Here is a 25265-nt window from a genome sequence, read left to right on the forward strand (position 1 = left end):
TTTATGTGTGTTGGTCTTTTTTTAAATTGAAATTTCTATTGAGGTAGTTGCAGAATAATATAGAAGTCATGTTAATTCCTTACCTAGTTTTCCTCAGAGGCAACATCTTGCAAAACTGTAGTACAGTATTACAACTAGGATATTCACATTGATAAAATCTAATCTACTTCAGATTTTCCCAGTTTTACTTGTGTATGTGTGTATTTAGTTCTGTACAGTTTTATCACATGTAGATTTGTATATCTACGACCATAGTCAAGATACAGAACAATTTCATACCACATTTCCTCATGTTCCCCCTTTTATCACAACATTCACCTTCCCTCCCTTCTGCCAAATTCCCTTACCCACCCCTCTACCCGCATTTCCTAATTAACTCCTTGGCAACCACAAATCTATTTTCTATTTCTAAAATTTTATCATTTCAAAATATATAAATAGAGTCATACAGTATGTAACCTTTTGGGATTGACTTTTTTCCCCTCACCATAATTCTCCAAAGATTCACTGAATTTCTGTGTGTATCAATAGTTTGCTTCTTTCTATTGCTGAGTAATATTCCATGGTATGGGTATACTGCAGTTGGTTTAACCATTCACCTGTTGCAGGACATCTGGGCTGTTTCCAGTTTTAGGACATTATGAATAAAACTGCTGTTGAACGTTTATGTACAGGTTCTTTTGTGAACATGAGTTTTCATTTCTCTGGGATAGATGTCCAGGAATACAATTGCTGGATCATATGGTAGTTGCGGATTTAGAAACTGCCACATTCTTTTCCAGAGTGGCTATACCATTTTACATGTCCCCCAGCAGTGTATGAGTGATCCAGTTTGTCTGTGTCCTCATCAGAATTTATTATTTTCGCTATTTTTCATTTTAGCTCTTTTAATGGAGGTGTAGTGATATCATGGCAGTTTTAAGTTGCATTTTCCTGATGAATGATGATGTTGAACCTTTTCCTGTACTTATTTCCCATCAGTATAAACTTTTCAATGAAATGCCTGTTTGTGTCCTCTGTCCATTTTCTAATCAAATTGTTTGTTTTTTACTGTTGCGTTTTGAGAATTCTTCATGTGTTCTGGATGCAAGTCTTTTGTCACATATGTGGTTTGCAAATATTTTCTCGTAGTCTGTAGCCTATCCATTTTCTTAGGAGAGTTGTTCACAGAACAAAGTTTTTAAATTTTGATGCAATTAATTTGATCAGTTTTATTTTATGGATTATGTTTCTGGTGTCCAGTCTAAGAACTTTTTGCCTAGCCCCATATCCCCAAGATTTTTTCCTGTATCTTTTTTCTACAAGTTTTATCATTTTACATTTAAAGCTGTGATCCATTTTGATTTAATTTTTGTATAAGATAGGAGGTTTAGATTAAGATTTGTCTTCTTCTTCTTCATTTTCCTACAAATATCCACTTGTTCCAGTACCATTTTTGAAAAAAGTGTCCTTCCTCAATTGAATTGCTTTTGCGCCTTAAAAAAAAAACAAACCTGTTTGACATATTTGTGTGGGTCTTTTTCTGAGGTCTCTATACCATGGGTCTATGTGTCTTTCCCCCACTGCTTTCATTACTATAGCCAATACAGTAAGAAACCTTGGTATCTGGTAGAATGATTCTTCCCACTTTATTCTTCTCTGTCAAGATTGTTTTCGTTTCCATAAAAATTTCCCAGGATTTGATAGGAATTGCATTTAACCTACAGATCGATTTGGGGAGAATTAACATCTTTACTGTGTTGAACATATGTCCTAAAATTTATCTAGGTGTTCTTTGATTTCTTTCATGAGCATTTTGTAATTTTCATCACCCACATCACATACATGTTTTGGTTTTGTTAGATTTATACCTTAGTATTTTATTATTTTGTAGTTGATTATGAATGGTATTATGTTACACATGTTTTTGTTAGTGTAAAATCAACACACAACTTTTGTGTGTTGATTTTATATCTTTTGACATTGCTGAACTCACTTGTTAGTTCTAGGAGGGTTTTTTTTGTGCGGATTCCTTGGAATTTTCCTTATAGGCAGGTATGTCATCTGCAAATAGAGTATTATTTTTTCGTTTCCAATCTGTATGTCATTTATTTCTTTTTCTTGTCTTTTTGCACTGGCTAGAACTTCCAGTATACTATGTTGAGTAGCAGTGATAAGAGCAGACATCCTTGTCTTGTTCCTGATCTTTGTGGAAAGTCTTCAGTCTTTCACCTTAAGTATGATGTTATTTGTAGATTTTTTTTGTAGATGCCCTTTATCAAGTTGTAATTCCCCTCTGGGAGTTTTTGTTTGTTTGTTTGTTTGTTTTACCATGAACAAGTACTGGATTTCATCAAATTCCTTTTCTGTAGCAACTGACATAATCATGATTTTTCTTCTTTAACTCTTGATACAGTGGATTACGTTGATATATATATATATATATATATATATATATATATATATATATATACACATAGTTTTTTGTTTTGAGACAGAGTTTCACTCTTGTTGCCCAGGCTGGAGTGCAATGGCGCGATCTCGGCTCACTGCAACCTCCGCCTCCCAGGTTCAAGTGATTCTCCTGCCTCAGCCTCCCAAATAGCTAGGATTACAGACATGTGCCACCACACCCAGCTAATTTTGTATTTTTAGTAGAGACAGAGTTTCACCATGTTGGTCAGGCTGGTCTCGAACTCCTGACATCGGGTGATCCACCCGCTTCAGCCTCCCAAAGTGCTGGGATTATAGGCGTGAGCCACCATGCCCACCCTACGTTGATATATTTTCAATCTTGAGTCAGCTTTACATATGTGGAATAAACTCTACTTGGTCAGGGTTTATAATTCCTTTTACACATTGTAGGATTTGGTTTGCTAGTATTTTGTTGAGGATTTTTAAATGTATGAGAGATTTTCAAGTGTTCATGATATGTATTGATTGGTAGTTTGGGGCATTTTTTGTTTTGTTTTCTTTTACTGTTTCTGCCAGGTTTTGGTAATAGTATAATACTGGCCTTATATTTTAGAAGGATTTGTGAAGAATTGGTATTAATTCTTCTTTAAGTGCTTGGTAGAATTTTCCAGTAAAATTATCTGGGCCTGGATATTTTGTTTTTGAGAGCTTTTGAATTACAAATGGAATTTCTTTAATGTTTCTAGGACTATTCAGATTATCTGTTTCATCTTGGTTGAGTTCTCATAGTTTGTAGTTTTTTAGGAATTGGTGCATTCCTGCTAAGTGGTTGACTTTACAAGTATAAATCTGTTGATAGGATTTCCTTTTTACCCTTTTAATGGCAGTAGGATCTGTGGTGATATACCCTGTTTCCTGGTTTTGGTGATTTGTGTTTTCTCTATTTTTTTCTGCCTTGTAGAGGTTTATTAATTTTATTGATTTTTTTTCAGAGTCAGCTTTTTGTCTCAATGTTTTTCTGTGATGTTTCTGTTTGCAATTTCATTGATAACAACTCTTTATTATTTTCTTCATTCTGCTTGCTTTGGGTTAATTTTGCTCTTTTTCTATTTTCTTAAGGTAAGAACTTAGATTATTGATTTGCAAACTCTCCTTGGTTTTTAATAAGTGACTTATGGGTTGGAGGGTAGCATATACAGCATGGGTGTGTTAGACAAAGGGATGATTCACATCCCGGGTGGAGCAGAGCTGAACTGTGTAAGATTTCATCAGACTACTCAGAATGGTGCACAACTTAAAACTTATACATAGTTTATTTCTAGAATTTTTCATTTAACATTTTCTGACCACAGTTGACCACTGGTAACTGAAATCACGTAAAGTGAAACCATGCCTAAGGGAGGACTACTGCATTCTCCTTATTTATTTATTTATTTTTTGCCACTGTGCCCTGCTAAGGGCTCATTTTTAATCATAAACAATATTGCCTAATATTACAACTGACATTCCATTATTACCTTGCCTAGTAGGTTTCCAGAGAAACAGTGCTGAAAGCCAAACTTGAGGTCATTTCACCAGGGAGAAAGAAAAGGTTTTATTAACCCTTTACTCATAGCAGTCCAGGGTAATCTCACAGTATCAGGACCCAGTCTCCTGTATTGCTGCTCTGCTATTCATGGCTTCTATTTCCAAGGTTACTTTGAAGTCCAAGAATCCTGCTAGAGCTCTAGCTACCACATCCATGTTCCAGCAGGAACAGAAGATGAGCCCACCTGCTTCCTCTTAAGCCTTTAAGTTTAAGGAAACTTCCCAGAAGCACCACTAAGCACTTGTTTTTTTCTTTTTTCTTTTTTTTTTCCATCACTCAGCACTTCTTATTCCATGTCAATGTCAGAACTTTGTCATATGACCACATGTATCTGCAAGGAAAGCTAGGCACATTGCTAACCTGAATAAATTCTGGGATTCTGATACAAAGCAAAAAAGGGAGAACAGATAATTGGGTCAGGCAATTAGCATTCTCTCCTATACATACATATGGGGGGAACAATAAGCTTTTTATTAAAAGCTGAGACTAAAAAACCTCATATATATTAGCTGGGCATGGTGGCACGTGCCTGTAATCCCAGCTACTTGGGAGGCTGAGGCATGATAATCGCTTGAACCTGGGAGGCGGAGGCTGTGGTGAGCCAAGATCGTGTCACCACACTCCAGCCTGGGCACCAAGAGTGACAGACTATCAAAAAATAAAAAAAGTAAAAAGTCATATAGACATTGGGATGTAGATTATTGCTTGTAATCATCTGCTTATGATTTGAAAATGCTTTTTATCAAGGTAAGTCATTTTCCAATTAAATTTTTGGAAGAAAAATATTATTTGGGTCAGGCATGATGGCTCACACCTGTAATTACAGCACCTTGTTGAGGCAGGAGGACCACTTGAGCTCACGAGTCCGACACCAGCCTGGGCAACAAGACAAAACCCCGTCTCTACAAAAAATACAAAAATAAGCTGGGCATGGTCGCACACGCCTGTAGTCCCAGCCACTAGGGAGGCTGAGGTGGGAGGATGGCTTAAGCCCAGGAGGCGGAGGTTGCAGTGAGCCCAGACTGCACCACTGCAGTACAGCCTGGGCGACAGAGCCAGAGCTTGATTTTTTAAAAAATTATTCGCCCTAGAACATTAGCTCTCTAATCTGTTAAAATAGTTTTATCTCCATCAATTGTGAGATGTAATTAACATGAGGTATGTTTTAACTTACTGGTACTAGGTTAAACTATAGGAAATTGCTGTTTTTTGTAGTTGGAAACAATCAAATATTGGCAATTTTACACAGCTCAACCTGTAAAAATGTATCAAAGGGTGTGAATAATTTACTTAAAAAATATAAACTAGCACAGATTTAGTTTACTGCCATAATAAATTGACTAATACAGCTGAATTTCAATAATCTTTCTCAAGTGGGAAAGGAGCAAAATTACATCTGGAATATTTGGAATTGTTCCTTTATCCTTAAGCACTTCAAAATTCTTTTTCTGTTCCTAGATAAAATACTTATTATAGTAGACTAAAAATAGGCCCCAAAGATTTCCATGCCCTAATCCCTAGTATTATGCCTGTGTATGTTAAATGACCTAGCAAAAGAGACTTTGCAGGTGGAATTAATGTTGTTTTGTTTTGTTCTGTTTTGTCTTTGAGATGGAGTCTAGCCAAGGCTGGAGTGCAGTGGCGCAATCTCGTCTTACTGCAACCTCCGCCTCCTGGGCTCAAGCAATTCTCCCACTCCAGCCCCCTGAGCAGCCGGCACCACAGGTGTGTGCCACTACACCTGGCTAATTTTTGTGTTTTTAGTAGAAACGGGGTTTCACCATGTTGGCCAGGCTGGTTTCAAACTTCTGACCTCGTGATCCACCCGCCTCGCCTCCGAAAGTGCCGGGATCACAGGCGTGAGCTACTGTGCCCAGCCAGAATTAATGTTATACACCTTCAGCAGGGTGCAGTGGTTCACGCCTGCAATCCCAGCACGTTGAGAGTCCAAGACAGGAGGATCACCAGAACCCAGGAGTTCAAGACCAGCCTGGGCAACATAATAAGACCCCATCTCTTAAAAAAAAAATGTAAAAAAACAGCCAGGCATGGTGATGCGTGCCTGCAGTCCCACCCACTCAGGAGGCTGAGGCGGGAGGTCTGCCCGAGGCCGGAAGTTCAAGGCTGCAGTAAGCCGCGGTCATGCCACTGCACTCCAGCCTGGGCGACAGAGCGAGACCCTGTCCCAAAGGGAAAAAAAAAAAAGTTATCGACCTTAAAATAGGGAGATTATCCAAGTGGGCCCAGAGTAATGAAATAGACATTTAAAAGTGGAAATGGAAGACAGCAGGGTAGGTCAGAGAGAGGGGTGATGGAAGAAGTAACAGGAATGATTCAAAATGGGAGAGGGACTTCACCCACTATTGCAGGTTCTGAAGAAAAGGGGATCTGACCCTCAGCTAACAGACAGCAAGGAAAGGAGAATTTGATCCTTCAACTGCAAAGAACTGAATTCTACCAACAACTAAATAAACAAGGAAATGGATTTGCCCCCCACCCCAAAACCTCCATAAAGGAATGCATTCCTGCCAGCACCTTGAATTTAGGACAGGTAAGACCCGTGTCACACTTTTCACCTACAAAACTATAAGACAATACATTTGTGTTAAGTCACTGAGTTCGTAGTAATTTGTAACAGCCTCAAAGGAAAATGTATATACTTACCTTAAGAAAACCTTAAATTTAAAGGACTCAGAAGGGTCCCTAAAGTCATTTACAAATATTTCATTTTACTTATTTTTTGAGACAGGGTCTCACTGTGTCACCCAGGTGAGAGTACAGAGGCGCAAACGCAGCTCACTGCAGCCTCGACTTCCCAGTCCCAGGCCATCCTCCCAGGTCAGCTGCCCAGTAGCTGGTACCACAGGCACATGACACTATGTCCAGCTAATTCTAAAAAAAATTTTGTAGAGACGGGGCCTCTCCACATTACCAACTGGTCTCAAACTCCTAGGCCCAAGTGTTCCTCCCACCTCGGCCTCCCAAAGTGCTGATATTACTGGTGTGAGCCACTGCACCCGGCCCAAACTATATTTTAAAAGTCCAATTCATGCCTGGTCCCAAATGATTCTGGTGAAATAAGTTGTATTATGACTGGATATGTGTGTATAGCCAATAAAATGCAATAAAATATTAAAAGACTGAAAGCTACACAGCAATTATTTTTATGTAAGAACTCTAAAAAGTTATTGACAAGTTATTATGAGAAACATTTCATCTAGGAATGATTTCTAAGGCAGCATTTGAGTTTCCATAAAAACAGAACTTTCTGTCTCAGAAGGTATATCAATAAGAGGACCAGAATCTTCTATTTCCAAGAGCATTGGTTTCTCCTGTTCACAACTCAGGTTTGAACTGTCATTCATTTGAATCTCTTCCCCTTCCAATTCCAAAGATTTATCTGGGGCTGAAGCTACCACTTCTTTGTCTTCATTTTCATGTAGAAAGCTACAAATCATGTTGGGTCTATAGGAGAAATCACTATCCTTTATTTGCAGCCATTCCACCTCACCTGTTTTCTTCTCCTTCCTTCTCTGTCAGAAGAGTTCTTGTCATGCTGAGCTTCTTCATTGTATGACATTTATATTTTAGCACTGTTTTATTATTGCCTTCTGTATCAGCATGTTCAACATTTTCTTCAAATATAACACAGGTCCCAAGAGTGTCTTCATACTCCCCAGCAAAGACACAGCTGTCCACTTGCAGAATGGGCCTCTCAGTGTCAGTGCCCAAAACCTTGCATTTATTTTCACATTTGAGAGAAAGTCTGAATCAATAATTCCTGATAATTCCACTAGAACTAACTGCTCCTCGTCTTCCTCCTTTTCTCTGTCCTCCAGACCCCGCTAGTTGGCCGCCGCCTTGGTCCGCGTTGCCTCGCCTCCTAGTCACTGGCCACGCCCTCCCGGAGCCACCATCTTGAGTACGGGCCCTGCATTCTCTTTTAAGGCATTTCTGATAATCAGCAATTTAAAAATCCTAGTTGTTATCTCCAACTGTCAATTTCACTAATGGTTCTTTTACTGTCCATTATAAAGCTCCATGTTAACAAACATCTGCACATAGATATCCCAAAGGCTCAAATTAAACTTGTCTAAAACTAAACTCATTATTTTCATATTCTCTGGGCTCTCCCAGATCTGTAACTCCTTTTCTTTTTCTCAGCAAAAGACTACTGCTATTTACTCAGGAATCTAAAGCAGGCTATTTCTATTTATTCAGTAAGTGATGATGATTATAATGCTTAAATGGCTCTTGAATCCTTTGTCTTCACTAGTTTCCCACTACCACATCCCTATTTCAGGCTTTCTTTGTCCCCCACCTTGAAAATATAATTTTTTTCAGGTTTATGAAAAACATCAGCTCCTTGTCCATACCTTATTTTCTTACTCCCTAGGGCAATCACTTTCAATTATTTTAGCTAAATTTTGCAACTATTTATTTGTATATTTTAAAACATCATGTAGTGTTACTTTTTAGTTTTTCCATATTAGGCCTTCTTACTGACTTTCCAAAATGGGTGGAGGGGAGGATTTAACTCTTTTATATCATATATACATATGTATATACACACACACATTTTCCTCATCCTAATATGTATATATTATAAATTTCACGTAGAGCAATATTTAATAGTTGAATTATGATTGCATAAATGTTATTTGCAGCCTGGCCATGTAGCATACTATATTATGTCTTCTTCCTTTTACAAGTTTTATTTTCCTTTGAATCTTATTTCTTTATTTGCTTAGTGTTCTATATACTTTCAATAATTTGTTCTTTAAGTCCCTGCTTTTACTTTAAATCTATCAGTTGCATCTTTGATTCATCTCTGCTAGAGTCCTGTAATCTCTATATTACAATCCGTAATTGTTGCTTTCTTGGTCTGCTGCTCGGCTATGGTCTCCCTTCTATAGCATTCTTGTATTGCCTCTATTCTTTGTTGGTTCTCCGGTTTCATAGCTCTTACTTACACTTCTGTTACTTGGTTTATTCCCTTGTTTCTGATATAGCACATATTCTAGCAGTTTCCAGAAAGAGTGCATAGGAAGTAAACTTTTTGAGACCTTGCCTGTCTGAAAAGGTATTTATTCTACCCTCACATCTAATAGATAATATTGGGTATTGAATTTTAGCTTGGAAATAATTTTCCCTGGAACTTTTGAAGAAGTTGTTCTGTTGTTTTCTAACTTTGAAGGCCGTTTTGATTCCTGAACCTCATGTGAACTTTCCATTGTGTTTTTCAGTGGAAGGTTTTAGGGTCTTCCTCAAAATACTGAAGTATCAGATGTTGTGTTTTGGTGTGGATCTGTTTCATCCACTGAGCCCATTATTGCTGATTCAAGGAATTCATTTCTTTCAGTTTGGGTCTATTTTCTTGAATTAAGTTTTAGCTCATTCTTTCTGGAAATACTCTTTTTCTAATGTTTGATGCCGTGGACTGATCTAAATTTAATTTCTCTCCTATTTTCTCGTTATATTTTTGTTAAATTTTCTGGGGTATGTACTCAAGTTTTTGTCTTTCTACAGATCTTTGATTTCTGCTATAAGTTTAATTTTGCAAGAGCTTGTTGTGTTGTTTTATGATTATGTATATGTACTTTGTAAATAGCATCCTGTTCTTATTTCATGAGTTCAGTATTATCTCTTTGAGGATATTAATGATTTTTAAAATGTATATTTTATTCTTTCTGGAGTATACCTTTTAGCTTTCTTTATATTTCTGTTTTGTTTCAGTCTTTCTCGTGTTAGAGGCTTTCCTCAAATATCTGGTGATTCTTGGTTGTCCATTTATATTCAAGAATGATACACTGAAAAGTTTTGTAGGTGGGGCTTGTTAACTCACTATTATAGGATAATTTGTCTAGACCTTTTCATTGGGGGACCTCTAACTGTTATCTTCAGGATTTATCTCTTTAGCTGGTCAAATTCTCTGGGGAAGAAACTTCCAGCTCCTGGCTAGAGATAAGCCTGGTGTTAAGCCAGTGTTCTGAGAACTGTTGGAGAAGAGACTGCAGGCTCTGTTCAGTTTGTAGGCTTTCACTTTATCCCTTGTATAACTTTGACTTAATTCCTGTTTTGGTACAGAATACTTGCCCTCTGCTCTGCCTGGTGTCCCTGATCCACAGCTTATTTGGTTTACCCTCTCCAAAGGAAAATTATCTCCAGGAGTTGGGTAGGGAGAATTGCCCAGATGTAGGATGTGGAAGAGAGGAGGGGTCTGTTTCTTATATTTTTCACAGTTCTGTTTTTAGCTCCACTTTCAACACCACTTTGAATTACCTAGCTCTACTAATTCCATATTCTTTCTAGGGTTCTCTTGTACAAATCCAGTTGCAAATTTCATAGTTTTTTGTGTTGTCTCCTTTTCTTGTTTTTGTCCTCATGCTATTATGCTTTTGTCTCTTTCTTCTTCTTTTAAAAATATCTTAACTGCTATTTTACAAATGTTTTGAAATGGAGCAGTGGTAAATGCATTTGCTTGATCTCTAACCGGTGACCTTAGTGGTCTCCTCCCCCCCCATTCTAATTCACTTTCACAATACTGTCAAGATGATCTTGATAACGTCACACTCTATTCTAGTCATCTCTTTATTAAAACCCTTCACTAGTTCCCATTGCCCAATGATAAATTCGATTCTTTGCATAATATACAAAGTACCCTGCATAATCTAACCCCTACCTGGTTCTCTAGCCTCATCTCGAAGAAGTATTTATGGTTTTCTAAACGCCTGATGTTATTTCCTCTTCTGTATTTTCGGATGTTCAGTTTCTTTTGCCTGGAGTACTCTACCCCATCATCGTCTGCCTGGTAGCTGCTTCCATGTCAAGATGGTTTATGAAGCCTTCCTTGACTTCCTTGGCTCATCATTCTAATAGTTGTTTATCCCCTTCTTTGTATCCATGCTGTGTTCTACCTAATGTAGTATTAGCATTTATCATATAACATTTTAGTTATTTATTTACATGTCTGTTTACTGGAATTTGAGCTTCTTGATAGAGATAATATCTTAATTATTTTTGTATCTTCAGAATTTAGCAATGCCCGGCATGAGCTTGGGGTCCAATATATGGTTTCAATTTATTTGTCGCCTGATATTTACACAGCATACTGTATTTAGCTTTTGGTGGAGAAAGAGATACAAAGCTACAGACATGTGTACATGACCATCTTTCCATGTTATTAAACATTCTACATGTTAATGGCTGCTAAATATTGCATTATATGGATATACTGTAGTTTGTTTAGTTAATAGCCCATTGTTAGGTATTAGTTAATGTTTCAAACTTTTTGCTGTTTTAAATCATGCTGCAGTAAAAACCTAGCTGGAGGTAAATTTTAAGGTGTACGTCCATGATTACTGGACATAAATAAAATTCTTAGAAGTTAAAATGGTAAATCAGTAGTAATGTCTGTTTTAAAAGCTTTTGGTATATATCCTTCCAGGTAGGTTGTACTAATTTATATTTTCACCAGAAATTCATTAGGGGGGACCCATTTTTCTGCACTCTTTCCAGTACCACTCCTGTAATCACTACCACCACCACCACCACCACCACCATGATGATCATTCTTTGCCAAGATTTATAGGTTAAAATAATATATTCCTGGTTGAATTTGCATTCCTCTGGTTACTATTGAGGTTGAGTATTTCTAAAATGTTTATAAATAATTTGTGTGTCATTTTATAAGGTGCCTATTTGTGTCTTTAACTATTTTCCTGTCAGGATATTTTTTTCTCTCACTGCCTCAATTTTTTTCTAGGAGAAATGAGAGATATACTATATAGCATTGCTTATGAAAGTACATTGTATTCTTTGACAATGAATTTAATCTCATCTAATAATTTTTATATGTATAACTTAAAATTTTTTTAAAGCATTAATTACAGTTTCTAGAAATCTGTGTCTGGGTTTAATGACTAAATCTCTTTTCATAATCTTTTTTGAATCTTCACCTAAAGTATTTGCAAAAGGCTAAGTTGAAGAAAACATCTGTCTCCAAAACAGAATGACACTGGCTAGAAGCCGCTTCACCAAAATCTTTTGAGAATAACAAATACTTGTTTTAAAATATTTTTAAATACACAAATATACCACCTTAACCAATAGCCATTTAGTTAGGCCTATAGAGTTGTACAGACATCAAACAATCCAGTATTAGAACACATTTGTTACCGCCAAAATTTTCTCTTGGCCATTTGCAGTTATTCCCCATTTCTATCCCAAACCCCATGCAACCACTAATCTACTTTCTGTCTTTATAGATTTACCTTTTCTGGAGAGTTTACATAGATTGAATCATATTATATGTGGCCTTTTGTGTCTGGTTTCTTTCATTTAACATATTTTCAAGGTTCATCTATGTTGTAACATATATCAGTATTTAATTCCTTTTTATTGCTGTGTATCATTTCATTGTACAGTCATACCATATTCTGTTTATCCATTCATCAGTTGATGAACATTTCTTTTTTTTTTTTTTTTAATTATACTTTAAGTTCTAGGGTACATGTGCACAACGTGCAGGTTTGTTACATATGTATACATGTGCCATGTTGGTGTGCTGCACCCATTAACTCTTCATTTACATTAGGTATATCTCCTAATGCTATCCCTTCCCCCTGCCCCCCCACAATAGGACCCGGTGTGTGATGTTCCCCTTCCTGTGTCCAAGTGATCTCATTGTTCAGTTCCCACCTATGAGTGAGAACATGCGGTATTTGGTTTTCTGTTCTTGCAATAGTTTGTTGAGAATGATGGTTTCCAGCTGCATCCATGTCCCTACAAAGGACATGAACTCATCCTTTTTAATGGCTGCATAGTATTCCATGGTGTATATGTGCCACATTTTCTTAATCCAGTCTGTCACTGATGGACATTTGGGTTGATTCCAAGTCTTTGCTATTGTGAATAGTGCCGCAATAAACATACGTGTGCATGTGTGTTTATAGCAGCATGACTTATAATCCTTTGGGTATATACCCAGTAATGGGATGGCTGGGTCAAATGGCATTTCTAGTTCTAGATCCTTGAGGAATCGCCACACTGTTTTCCACAATGGTTGAACTAGTTTACAGTTCCACCAACAGTGTAAAAGTGTTCCTATTTCTCCACATCCTCTCCAGCACCTGTTGTTTCCTGATTTTTTAATGATTGCCATTCTAACTGGTGTGAGATGGTATCTCATTGTGGTTTTGATTTGCATTTCTCTGATGGCGAGTGATGATGAGTGTTTTTTCATGTGTCTGTTGGCTGTATGAATGTCTTCTTTTGAGAAGTGTCTGTTCATATCCTTTGCCCACTTTTTGATGGGGTTGTTTTTTTCTTGTAAATTTGATTGAGTTCTTTATAGGTTCTGGATATTAGCCCTTTGTGAGATGAGTAGATTGCAAAAATGTTCTCCCATTCTGTAGGTTGCCTGTTCACTCTGATGGTAGTTTCTTTTGCTGTGCAGAAGCTCTTTAGTTTAATTAGATCCCATTTGTCAATTTTGGCTTTTGTTGCCGTTGCTTTTGGTGTTTTAGAAATGAAGTCCTTGCCCATGCCCATGTCCTGAATGGTATTACCTAGGTTTTCTTCTAGGGTTTTTATGGTATTAGGTCTAATATTTAAGTCTCTAATCCATCTTGAATTAATTTTCGTGTAAGGAGTAAGGAAAGGATCCAGTTTCAGCTTTCTACTTATGGCTAGCCAGTTTTCCCAGGACCATTTCTTTTTTTTTTTGAGATGGAGTTTCTCTCTTGTCACCCAGACTGGAGTGCAATGGCACAATCTCGGCTCACTGCAACCTCCACCTCCTGGGTTCAAATGATTCTCCTGCCTCAGCCTCTTGAGTATCTGGGATTACAGGCACCTACCACAACACCTGGCTAATTTTTGTATTTTTAGTAGATACAGGGTTTCACAATGTTGGCCAGGCTGGTCTCGAACTCCTGACCTCAGGTGATCTTCTTGCCTCGGCCCACCAAAGTGCTGGGATTACAGGTGTGAAGCACGGCACCCAGCCTCTTGTTATTAAAATATAGTTTTAGTGCTTACATTTAGATTGATAATCCATCTTGAGTTGATTTTTGTATATAGTTAAAGGTGGGGGTTTGATTTCATTTGGATGTAGATATCCAGTTGTCCCAGAGCCATTTGTTGAAAAAGATTATGATTTCTATCATTGAATTGCCTTGGTACCTTTTAAGGTTTTATTTTTGGACTTTGTTTCTGTTTCATTGATCTCTATGGCTATTATATGCCCATATCATGCTGTCTTGGTTACTTGATTAAGTTTTAAAATCAGATAGTGTTATTTTGTTTTTATTTTTAAAATAAAAACAAAAGCTCCCTTTTATCAAAAAAAAATAAATAAAATAAAATAAAATCAGATAGTGTTAAGTCCTACAGTTTGTTCTTATTTTTCAAGATTGTTTTTTTCTGGATCCTTTGCCTCTCCATATACATTTAAAATAAGCTTGTCTATTTCTATAAAAAGAACCTGCTAGAATTTTCATAGGGATTACATTGAATCTGTAGATCAGTTTGTGGAGAATTGCCATCTTAACAATAGCAAGTCTTTCAATCCATGAACATGGAATGTATCTCCACTTATTTAGATATTCTTTAGTTTTTCTTAGCAATTTTTTTTGTCAATGTACAGGTCTTATACTTCATTTGTTAAGTTTATTCCTAAGTATTATAATTCTTTTCGATGCTATTGTGAATGAAATTGCTTTATTTTCATATTGTTTAGTACAATTATTTTTTAATAATGTCCATATGTGTATGCCATATTTAATATGCTAGCAGGAACCAGTCAATCACTGATGCTTGCCATGGGAACAAAATTCTGGGCAGTAAGTATCTAGGTGCAGATTTTGCCCTTAAAGAATGAAAGTCTTAAAAAATTAAAGTATGTTAATACAGAAATAGTCCTAGGAATTCAATGAGAAGACATGACAAAATGCTAATATTAAGGCTCTCTTAATATTGCTGACTTGTATTTCTTGATAGTTTATTGATTTTTTAAAATCGTTATAAATGTACCCCTTTGCATTTAATATGTATCAATCAGCAAATTACTAGAATGTGCTTATGTTGACACTTCTGATCTCAAGTTAATGGTTTGTTGTAGTGCTCATCTGTGCTTCCATCATATTAAAAACGTTATTTAGGGGAAAAAATTGCACCCCGCAGTTAGTTATTACAACAAAAAGGAGATATATTTTGCCAGGCTCAACATACTGTTTTTCTGGCCTTTTATAGACAGCCAGCATTGAAATCACTGTCCTTAAAGCATGATCTTGCAGAATGTCTTTATAAGATAAAATGAGGTATTATACTTTAAAAACTGGGTAACATTAGGGTTTTTCTAATTAGGTGAAGAAAATTTAAGTATATTACAGCTGGCCCTTGAACAATGGAGGGTTTAGGGGTACTAATCCCCACACAGTAAAAAAACAAATATAACTTTTGAATCCCCAGAACTTAACTACAAATAGCCTACTGTTGATGGAAGCCTTACCACTAACATAGTCGATTAACACGTATTTTGCATGTTATATGTATTATTATATACTGTATTCTCATGATAAAGTAAGCTAGATAAAAAGAAAATGTTGTCAAGAAAATCATAAGGAAGAAAGGAAGAAAAAAAAATTTACCAGTTTTTAAGTGGAATTGGATCATCATAAAGTTCTTCATCCTCGTCATCTTCATGTTGAACAGGGTGAGGAGGAAGAGGAGAGGGTGGTCTTGTCTCAAGTGTGGCAGAAGTGGAAGAAAATTCATGTATAGTGGATTTGCACAGTTTAAACCTATGTTGTCCAAGAGTCAACTGTATATTGTTTAAAGTTTTTAGTGTATCTTTTGTAAATTCTTTTTCTTCTTGGGCACCAGTTATGGCTTATTCACTAGTAACCATTAATGGACACTAAACAAATGACCAAGTTTATTTGTGCATGTTAATAGAAAAACTCAGAGTATCATGCTTATTTCAACAGCTTAGTTTTACTAGCAGAAATTTACTGTTTCATATGGTAAAATTAATGGTATTTTGTGGTACTCGGCCCCTGAGAAAATTTAAGAACCACCAAGTTAAATAAATCATTATTAGAAAAGAACAGAAATGTAAATATACTCAGTGCACTCATTTGCTTATAGGTAGCTAAGACCCACCAAAACCTATACTCCCAATTTAATGACTACCCTGTATGTCACTTTTAGGGTGTAGTAAGTCAAAAAGCAGTTAACACCGCATTCTAACAAAACATAAATGTCAACTACACAGTTGTTTGCCTGAAAGCTAGGGAGAGCAGAAAAAAACAAAACAAAACAAACAAACAAAAGTCTTGTCCATTGTTTTCAGAGTTTCCAAACAGATAGATGAGTGTTTTTTTCTTATGTGTTTTCTAAAACTTAAAGCTATTGAAATTGCTATGTAAAGTTTTGTTATTCATATGTTGAAAGAAATACGTAAATTATGTTCATGGGATATTTTGGCCTTAGATTAATGATTGTGTGACTTTTTCTCCTATAGACATGCTGCGAAGGACGGTAGAAGAGGTAACACAGGTTTTTGAGGATCGTCTTCACAAGGAGCATGCACGCGATGTCAACACTGCTTTTCATTGAATGACCGTATCTTCAGCATGTCGTTTCTGGATTATTACCTACAAATTCTGATGTTAAATAGAGTAGTATTTATACTTAATATTTCATCTTGATCGTAAATGAATTGTGCATCCTTTTTTTTTCATTTAAATATTGTACTGTTGAGAATTATACCTTAGTTTTGTTTTTAGTATTAGAAAATCAAAATTATACTAACCCCTTTGTCCAGACAGCAACCTCTTAGATGTTGACCCTGTATGTGTAATTTATGTCTTACTCTCCCTGGCATCAGTACACATCATCCTTCTCACTCCAGTTGAATCATAGGGTGATGTTTGCCAAAAGTACATGCCAACATATATAGTGCTAGATACTGTAAAGTCTCTTCTTCTTAAAGGAACCTCCTCTCTAGTTTGAGATATAATTAATGCTTGTCTGTATAAAAACAATATAGATAATATAAAGAAGTACAGTATGAGTTATAGAAAGTGTGTTATAGAGATTCAGAGCAGGGAGGACAAGTTAGGGTAGATTATTATTAAAAGGTTAAGGAAAGGTAAGTTTCAAGGAATTCGGTTATTTTTAATGTATGGCTATACGGCATTTTATTTGGTTTTAGCATATGATTTATAGTTGGTGATTTCTGTGTATTTGTTTGCTTTTTTTTTTTTTTTTTTTAATAAGCCTTCTTCTTAGGTTTGGAACAGTCTGTTCTCCTGTGTTTCATGTTTCACCTAAGTCATAAATAAAGGTAATGTCCTGAAAAAAAAAAAACATGTAATACTGAAGTTAACTATTAAAATTTTTAAGTGGATAGAGCTCAGTCACCTAGAATTTACTGAGCTAAATTTGCTGTTGTACTGATTGCACGCGACCATCCTGGCAGGTACACATTACACGAAGAAATATTTTTGAAATGAATATTAGCCATGATCAGTCTTATGAGCAGACTAAATGCCAAATTTGACATGGACTCTTTTTTTTCTACTCAAACTTTTCCAAGCAGCAGCTTCTTATCCAGTAAGTTTTTGTAACCACACAGAATTATAGAACGTGAAAGTAATACAGAACTCGTACAATCTTGTGGATGATTTCTGTAGATAAACACAACTTTTAAGTATAATCTTTAGTACTCTCTAATTTTTCAGTTCAGTATTATTACTCGTATACCCTAGATAATAGTAATACTAAAGACATTTTTTCCCATTGCTTTTGGAGATTCAACTCTTGTAAAGTAGCCTGTGTACAAGTTCTACATTCAGTAATGAGAATATAGTGTATCACAGGAAACAGTGACTCTAGTCTTGTTCCTGCCTAATTAACTGGACAAATAATTTCATCTTGGGCATTATCTTTGTCCATAAATGAAAAAGTTGCATCATATTAGGGTTTCCCAAACTGTTTTGTGAGAAGAAACTGGTTTTCATTTCTCTGAAGTTTTGAGATTCCTTTATGTCTTTTCACTGTGAGTAGAGTGCTTATTCTATATTTCCTAAGTAAAATAAAGAAAAAGGAAACTACAATACTGCTTATACTATCTTATTGTTACATTATCTTCAGTGGGAGTTCTAGTGTTTTTCCCAGTACATAGAAGATGCCAGAGGATGGCAACTGGCTTCTAGATTGATCTAGTAATGCTATTAAGACTTACAGGGTGATCTCAATGTACTGTCTGGAATTGTATATGGGACTAAATCATCTCTAAGATTCTTTCTGACCGTTTCTAACATGTAAAGAAATGACACTGTTGAACAAATTTTTTTTTGTTTGTTTTTTGAGACAGGGTCTTGCTCTGTCACCTAAGCTAGAATGCAGTGGCATGATCTCAGCTCACTGCAACCCCTGCCTGCTGGGCTGAAGCGATTCTCCTACCTCAGCCTACCAAGTAGTTGGGACTACAGGTGCACACCACCACACCTGGCTAATTTTTGAGTTTTTTGTAGATACGGGGTTTTGCCATGTTACCCAGGCTGGTCTTGAACTCCTGGGCTCAAAGGACCCACCCGCCTTGGCCTCCCAAAGTGCCAGGATCACAGGCGCGAGCCACTGTGCCCAGCCACATTGAACAAATCTTAATTAAAAGGTCAGAAATACAGAAATAAGCTATTTTTACCAGTGATGTTAAAGCACCATTTATGTTAGGCACTGGAGTCTTCAGCCCCTTGTAACCATTGTTAACCAGCTGACATATTAGCTGAAGAATTCTTAAAGTGTTGACACTATCCCAGTACATACCCATTTTTTAATCCTTTGAAAAGATGCTATATTTGTTTCTATAACAGCATTTATGCTGTTTCGTTTGGGAAATTTGAAAGACTTGCACAGTTGTTTACTCTTTTTTTTTTTTTTTTTGAGACGGAGTCTTGCTATGTTGCCCAGGCTGGAGTGCAGTGGCATGATCTCCGCTCACTGCAAGCTCCGCCTTCCGGGTTCACGCCACTCTCCTTCCTCAGCCTCCCGAGTAACTGGGACTACAGATGCCCGCCCACCACGCCCGGCTAATTTTTTGTATTTTTAGTAGAGACGGGGTTTCACCATGTTAGCTAGGATGGTCTCTATCTCCTGACCTCGTGATCCGCCTGCCTCGGCCTCCCAAAGTGCTGGGATTACAGGCCTGAGCTACCGCGCCCGGCCTAGTTTACTCTTGATATTAGATGGTGAGTAGATTCAAGAGAAGATTTTTGGTTTTAACATCTTCCATATCTTGGAATCATAACTGCTTCATAATGTAGTCTTCAGAAGCATGCCACAAACAAAGCACCTAAAAAGGACAAACCCAAAAAATGTGTCTCTGTTAAGAATGAGCTTCTGGATTAATTAAACTAACCTTGTTAAATTGTCAGAAAGACAAATGAGGCATATTTTTCGGTTTGTCATAAATTCTTCTAGGGGTAAAATTGTGAAATTAGGTAAGATCTCTGTGCCCATGTATAACATCTAGAGATCTCTAAGGCTTTGTATGCACTGTCTGATGTCCTTCTAAGCTGGGGAGAAGGATGTTGGGGGAAACAGAATAGCTATTATTACACAGTTAACATGTTTGGCAGAATTAGAAATGGCCTGGTTTTCTTTTTAGTATAATTTTCTGAATATCTTTTTGTACCTATCACTTGCACTGGTTACAGTTATACACAGGTATGTAGAGTACTTCTTATGACCTTGCTTTCCAGTTGCAATTCCACAGCTATGTGAATATGTATCTTAGCTATTCATTTTCCACTCATCCCACCTAGTGGATTTGCAATGTAGTGTGTATCATTTCAATATCAATAGGCTATATGTTTATTAGAAGTTGTACACAAGTTTGGTGTGATGGTTGGTGTAATATTTGTTCCACCCTTTGCCACTGTCCCAGAGGATAAGCACACTAGCAACCTTGGTGTATTTTTCCATTTCCTTGTCAATTCCTTGTCAATGTGTCAATTTAGACAGATTGGTTGAGCCACAAAATTCAGCTCTACCACCGTATAGGATTTACCTGGTGCAGGCGATGATGTGACCCCCATTTTGTTTATACTTATATTCAGTTCATGTTCTGTGCCAAAGCTACAAAGTGGTACATGTTATGCCTGCAGTCATTCACCTTTATGCTTCAAGAGCACAGTTATTTGCATATGATAGGTCTTAGGTAGCTCACCATGACATTTTCAATCTGATAGAAGTTCTCAGGACAGGAAATTCTACAATGTTTTTCAGTAGCTGCTTTTTGGTCCTTTGCTCTAACTTGAGCATGGCAATACAAAGCAGTTTGAATAAGTCTAAATCTACTGATTAACATTTGACTGTTTACTCATAGATTACCACTCAATCATGGAATAACTTTAAAGCCATACCTTTGTATGTGCTTGACAGTCACCCTATTCTTAGGAGGTATCCCCATTTTACAGATGAGAAAACTGGCCTAGACCAGTTAAAGAAACTTACTGAAACCCACAGTCTAGTAACTTACCAGAGTAAAATTTCAAGTCCAGATTGCCTCTAAAACCCTATTGTGCTATACTGTCAACTGAGAAGTGAGATTCAAATCCAAGTAGTATGCCCCGCCCCCCACCATTATCTACAATCTTTTTTTCTTTGGCTCCTTGAGATGTAAGAGGGTTTCTCTTTAATTAAAAAGGTATTGACTAGGTAATGTAGTCATGGGTTCAAAATTCAAAGGGCACAAAAATATACAATGAAGAATTATTTCTGCCCTTGTCCCTCAGCCATCCAGTTCCCCTACCTGGAGGCATTCACTCATCATTTGTCTGTAAGTTCTCCCAAAGATATCTTGTGCATGTACAAGAAAACACATATATGTAAGTTTTTAAGTGACTAGAGCTCCCCTTTTTATGCAAATAGAAGCATAGTATACACATGGTTCTGCATCTTGCTATTGCACTAACTATATTTTGGAGATTGTTCAGTAGCAGTTCGTAGAGAACTTTGTCATCTTTATAACTGCTGCATAGTTTTTCACTGAATGATATATTTTCATAGTTTGTTCTTGGATATTTTCATTTCTGTTTTTATAAACAATGTTGCAAGGAATGATAGTAGGTTAGAGGATATATAGTATTGAGGACTCTATTCATAACTGAATTGCTGCTTTAAAGGGAATGTACATTTACGATTTTAATAGTATCCTCATTTGCCCCCAATAGATGTTGTACCAATTTATATTCCTACCACTAGTGTATTGAGAGCGCCTGTTTCCCCACAATCTCAATAAAACAAGTGTGTTATCAAACTTTTGGATCTTTCCCAGTCTGTTAGGTGAAAAATGGTACTTTAGTGTACTTTTAAAAACAAACTTTAAGTTTTAGAACAGTTTTAGTTACAGAAAGGTTGCATAGTACAAAGTTCCACATACCTGCAACTCAGTTTCCCTTGCATAACTCTGGTACATTTGTCACAGCTAACGAACCTTGTTATTAACTAAAGAGCATAGTTCATTCACATTTCCTTAGTTTTTACCTCATGTCTTTTTTTCTGTTCCAGGATCCCATTCAAGATACTACATTACTTTAGTCATCATGACTCCTTTGGTTCCTTTTGTCTGTGACAGATTCTCATGTTTTTGATGACCTTGCTATTTTTAAGGAGTACTGGTAGTCAGTGCACTTTAAAATTTGTGAGATTGGACATCTTTTCATACACTTAAAGACATTTGCATTTCCATTTCTCGGAACTAAGAGCCCATGCTTTTAACCACTATACTATACCTCTTTCTTGATTCACCATAATTATCAGTAAAACATTTGTGAACCTGAATACACACAGACTTCTGATTCTAAGTGGACAAAACTCTCAAGTCTCTGTTACAGATAGAGGAGAACCATTAATACAGGTGATATAGTCAGACTCGTGTCTGATGACTCTGGCTACATCATGAAGGATGAAGCAGAGGCTCTACTGGAAACGGTAGGTAGGCTGGATAAATCCTTGAAAGAAAAGCAGTGTTGATAAGAAGTTCAAAGGAAATTACAGAAGAGCCAGGAATTAGTGGTAATGAATGAGAGAATCAAAAAGTCAAAGGTTACTCGGTTTTTTGAGCTGGATATTTTGGGTCTTCTTTTGAACCTAGATGAGCAATTCAAAATCAATATTTGGACAATGTTCAGCATACCTGTCACTCGAGACCTACTTTCTCTTTCTGTCGCCATAGCTCTGTGCTACTACAATTCCCAGAGCCCCATGCTCCATCACAATCCCCTTAGAGTCCGCCGCGCGGAGTTCTGGGACTTGAGGTCCGCGGCCTATTTACGCAAGTTGGAGGTAGGGGCCTGTGGAAACATGAAGAGGTAAGGACTTGTCTGAAGAGCAGGCGGCAAGGGGAGCTCTCTTCTACTTTTTCTTTTGAAAATGGCTTCAATTGCTTTCTGGTTTGGGTATTGCACGTTCTCGGGATGCGATTTCGTGGGAGCGGGAAGACGACAAAGGAGACGGGAGGAGGGGAGACGGGCTGAACAGGCCTGCAGAGCGAAGGTCAGGAAGGGCTGCCACCGGGCCCGGCTGCTGTGGGTATGCCCTCCCGGCATGGGCTGGCCAGGTGCTGCGGCCTCGTCGTTTCACACGGACCCAGCTAGGCAAAAGGGTTTGAGGCTGACCAATTCCCGGCGCCGGAGATGAAGGTACCTCGGGCCAACCCCTCCTCGTCCTCCCCTACCGCCACCTCCACCTGAGAAAGGCTCGGGGCCAGCGTATTTATTTGCAACGTCTGTGTGTTGGAGACTACTTGCTCGGGCCCCGAAACCATATAGCGCTTTCCAATCTTAAAGTAAAGGAGCGGTACTTTGTTTCTAAATGTAGAAGGAGAGCACCAAAGCGGTTGGATTTTTGGGATGGGGGGAGGGGAGGTGGAAGGCATTGCTGGGCTCAGTTCCCCTTACTGGTCCTGAGGTAAATGGCCGCTTGAGCCTAAACGGCCCGAGCCTCCCAACTATTGACAGGCTTAAATTAATTTTTAGATTCACGCTGCAAGTAGAATCATCACTCTGGAATAGTGCAGTGCGTTTAAAATTCTTACTGATATGTTTTCCTGCACTGTCAGTTCCTTGCATCTTTTAAAAAACCGTTTTTGACTTTCCCTGCCTGAAACTAACCTTTAACGTTTTTTTTTTTTTTTACAGTATCTCATCCATGCAAAATAATGTATAATGTATATATACAGCTTAAAGAATAATAAAGGTTCGCATCCACTGCAAGCTTCAGAAATAGGACATTGCCAGTCCCTTAGAAGTCTACTGTGTCTTTTCCCTCCCTTCGTTCCCCTCTGAGGTGACCACTATCCGGAATTTTGCGTTACTGATTCCCTTGCTTTTAAAAAAGCAAATAGTTTCTAGTACATATGAATTTATCCCTAAACAAAATGTTCCTAGTTTTATCTATTTTTCAACTTTATACAAATGGACACATATATTAATTTTTCCGTGACTTGCTTTATTTTTTTACTCAACATTTCTTTTTGAGATTCATGTGTGTTGATGTCTAGAAACTTTAAACTTAGTAAGAAGTTTTGGGATTCTAAGTAATAAAAAATTGAGATACTTAAAATGAATTTTTTAACACCTTGGGCCTAAAGATAATTTAGAATTTTCCAAAATAGGGCCAAGTCTTTCTAGTGCCTGGGAATATTGTTTTTAGTTATGGGTGTTAGTTTTTCTAGACTTTATCATAACCTCACTAGGAAAGAGCTCTTTTATAAGGAAAGTATTTGATATTTGGTTTTTTTCCTGGAGTTAATTCATTTTTTGTATTTTTTAAAAATAATCTGTTGTTTCATGCTTAAATGGCCCTGTTATTTCTTTACGCTCTAATAAGAGTTTTTAATTACTTAGTAGATCATGCTAGCCATGGCCTAGATTTCTACACAGTGGTGCCCAGGCTATAAAAATGTTATGACCATCTTCATATTTCTTTCTGTATTCTCTCCTTGGAGATCTCCTCCTCAGAGCTCCAGATCTTGTTATCACAGATGACTCAAGATTTATACATTCAGCCTCGGACTCTCATCTCTCATTTTCCCTTTAGCCAGTCACTCATGCTGTCCCTTCAGAATCATGTATTTGAAGTACTCCTGATACTTCATGCTGGCGTTTCTATTGTAAAAGGTACTAGACTCAACATGACTAAAACAATACTGACTTTCCCTTTCCCAAATCATTTATTCCATCTAGAGCTTTGGCTTTCCTTCATTGGTACCATTGTTCTCTCAGTTACACAGACTGAAATTTTGGGATTATCTTTGACTTCCTCGCCTCTGCTTCCAAAAGTCCCCTCTCATCTAACCCTTTCTTTCCATTTTCACTATTACCATTTCAGTCTAGACCTTCATCACTGTATACTTCACTAGTTTCATAACTAGTTCTTGTTTCTTCCCTTTGAATCTCTATGGCATATTATAACCACATTCATCTGTCTAAACTATCACTTGCACTGTGTCACTTAACTGCTTGATAAATTACTACTTCTCATTATCCTTCAGTATATATTACTGTCCCTTTGTACTCTCTTTTCCTGTTTTCCTTTTCTTCATCACACACTTTTCAATGTCAGCGTAAGAGTACCTTTCTGAAGTCTTCCTTTACCACCTTTTTCTACCAATTTTCTCTTCTGTGAATTTCTACTAATTTGGCCTATGCTTCTATGTGTTATTATTCTCTCCTCCCACCGCCGACACAACACGTACATACATGTTTTTTCTCCCTAAATAGATTGTGACCTTCTTAAGGATAGAGACTATGTCTTAAACACCTTCGACTTCCCTCAGTACCTAGCATAGCGCATTCTGTGTAGACAGGTATTTAGTAAGTGTTCATGGACTAAATGGTAAAGGGCAGTGAATTGTTGGAGAAGTGTCTTTGAATAAATGGGGTCTCTCATGGTAGATAATATAGATAAGGAATATATTTTGAGACTCACAGTCTCTACTGTTTTCTGTATATATTCTTATATCTACTCCAGGGTAAACAGCTGTGTGAAGAGTGATGAGCATGTCCTGGAGGAGCTGGAAACAGAAGGGGAGAGGCAGCTGAAAAGCCTCCTTCAGCATCAACTTGATACTTCTGTCTCCATTGAGGAGTAGGTATTGATTTTGCAAACGGAGAGTATCATAGAGTCTCACCTCCAGGTGACAGATCTCTCTTAAAGCCTAGATGGAATGTTCCTCTCCCACCTCCCTTTCTTTGTCAGACTTCAATGT

The 25265-nt window shown here is 37.2% G+C and overlaps 2 protein-coding genes and 1 pseudogene across 14 annotated transcripts in view; 2 read left to right on the plus strand and 1 right to left on the minus strand.

Moving 5' to 3' along the window:
• The window catches only part of LOC105490443 (nucleoporin 62 C-terminal like), a 136038-nt gene extending 116939 nt beyond the window's left edge, over positions 1 to 19099 (plus strand). For 4 of the 8 annotated variants that reach the window (XM_071088460.1, XM_071088458.1, XM_011756058.3 and 1 more), the window contains one exon: positions 16509 to 18922. In XM_071088460.1, coding sequence (XP_070944561.1) covers positions 16509 to 16603 — 95 coding nt within the window. In that variant the 3' untranslated portion in view covers positions 16604 to 18922. Of the gene's footprint in view, positions 1 to 7821; positions 7897 to 16508 lie in introns of those variants that run through there. The other 4 variants (XM_071088462.1, XM_011756059.3, XM_071088463.1 and 1 more) reach the window with 4 other exon arrangements.
• On the minus strand, positions 7206 to 16328 carry LOC139360869 (general transcription factor 3C polypeptide 6-like; annotated as a pseudogene).
• Positions 19100 to 21967: 2868 nt separating the features above from the next.
• LOC105490439 (RNA binding motif protein 41) overlaps positions 21968 to 25265 on the plus strand; it is a 54536-nt gene continuing 51238 nt past the window's right edge. For all 6 annotated transcript variants that reach the window (XM_024795618.2, XM_071088455.1, XM_011756048.3 and 3 more), the window contains exons 1-2: positions 21968 to 22365; positions 25028 to 25144. In XM_024795618.2, the coding sequence (XP_024651386.2) occupies positions 22073 to 22365; positions 25028 to 25144 (410 nt within the window). In that variant the 5' untranslated portion in view covers positions 21968 to 22072. The remainder of the gene's footprint in view (positions 22366 to 25027; positions 25145 to 25265) is intronic.

This window comes from Macaca nemestrina, chromosome X (assembly GCF_043159975.1).
Source record: "Macaca nemestrina isolate mMacNem1 chromosome X, mMacNem.hap1, whole genome shotgun sequence".
Lineage (NCBI taxonomy): Eukaryota > Metazoa > Chordata > Mammalia > Primates > Cercopithecidae > Macaca > Macaca nemestrina.